This window comes from Nanorana parkeri, unplaced genomic scaffold (genome assembly GCF_000935625.1).
Source record: "Nanorana parkeri isolate BGI_ZX_2015 unplaced genomic scaffold, ASM93562v1 scaffold2694, whole genome shotgun sequence".
NCBI classification, from domain to species: Eukaryota; Metazoa; Chordata; class Amphibia; order Anura; family Dicroglossidae; genus Nanorana; species Nanorana parkeri.
The window spans coordinates 86,253-87,636 of record NW_017308962.1 but is presented as its reverse complement, the minus strand read 5'-3'; the positions used below and the strand labels follow the sequence as shown (position 1 = coordinate 87,636).

The window sequence follows — 1,384 nt, the reverse complement described above, 5'->3', positions numbered from 1 at the left end:
CAATCCTCCCAACGCGCGATCCCCCACCACCCGCGCCATCCATGCGATCCCTCCCCGGTCATTCCCCACCCACTGTGTCAGTATCTCAGAAAACACAAACTGGGCATCCGACATGAAGAATTGGGGAGCAGAGAGGGGCGCCGGGGACATCGGAATACTCACTTCTCTCTCTGTGTGATCTTCAGTTTCTTTTCCAGCCGTCGCTCGATCTCCTAAATGTGTAAAACATGAAAAGAGGTCATGAGAGGCCGGACTATACACGGCCTCCATTACTACAGATGAGGCCGGACTATACACGGCTACACGGCCTCCATTACTACAGATGAGGATGGACAATACACGGCCTCCATTACTACAGATGAGGCTGGACAATACACGGCCTCCATTACTACAGATGAGGCTGGACAATACACGGCCTCCATTACTACAGATGAGGCCGGACAATACACGGCCTCCATTACTACAGATGAGGCCGGACAATACACGGCCTCCATTACTACGGATGAGGCCGGACAATACACGGCCTCCATTACTACGGATGAGGCCGGACTATACACGACCTCCATTACTACAGATGAGGCTGGACAATACACGGCCTCCATTACTACAGATGAGGCCGGACAACACACGGCCTCCATTACTACAGATGAGGCCGGACAACACACGGCCTCCATTACTACGGATGAGGCCAGACAGGAATATACCACAAACTTCACATTCCATCATTTCCCAGGAACCTGGCAGCGGCCTCTGTGTGATTACCTCTCCTGATTACTGACAGCTGAAGGCAGAATACAGACATGGGAGCCGCCGCCCCCAACATGGGATTGCCAGCCATCCAGTCCTGAGATTTGCACAGCCCTGCCTGGCAGGGAACCGATAGTCCTCTGCTGCAGGTTTATTCACAGCTCTCCTCTCCACCCCCGCCCGGGGACTGAACAGTGAAGAGAGGAGCAGCAGACTGATGAGGTCCACTCTGCTCTCCCCTCCTATCAGCATGCTGCATGCAGTGCCAACACACTTGGTCTCTGCAGTACATACGAGGGTCACGTACCCCGCCATGTCTGGGGTCTCTGCAGTACATACGAGGGTCACGTACCCTGCCATGTCTGGGGTCTCTGCAGTACATACGAGGGTCATGTCCCGTCTCTCGGGGCCCGGGGACAGATCTGCACAGGAAGTGGCTGACACTCGGCATTTCATGTCTCTCCCGAGTATTAATAACAGCCGGGAGCCTTAAAGGGGAATCACCCGCTATTTATAGCACGATGTATGGAGGGATCACTGCCGGGATCTGACACTGCGAAATGTCAATCTATAGAAGGGCCGAGGAGAGGAGTCCTCTGATTGGTTGCTGCAGCCAACCTTCTCGACTGGGGCCCCG

General features: G+C 54.6%; 1 protein-coding gene across 1 annotated transcript in view; it reads right to left on the bottom strand.

Moving 5' to 3' along the window:
- Window positions 1-1,384, bottom strand: part of SZRD1 (SUZ RNA binding domain containing 1) — a 5,449-nt gene that overhangs the window by 1,713 nt on the left and 2,352 nt on the right. The window contains exon 2 of the mRNA XM_018574047.1: window positions 163-212. Coding sequence (XP_018429549.1) covers window positions 163-212 — 50 coding nt within the window. The remainder of the gene's footprint in view (window positions 1-162; window positions 213-1,384) is intronic.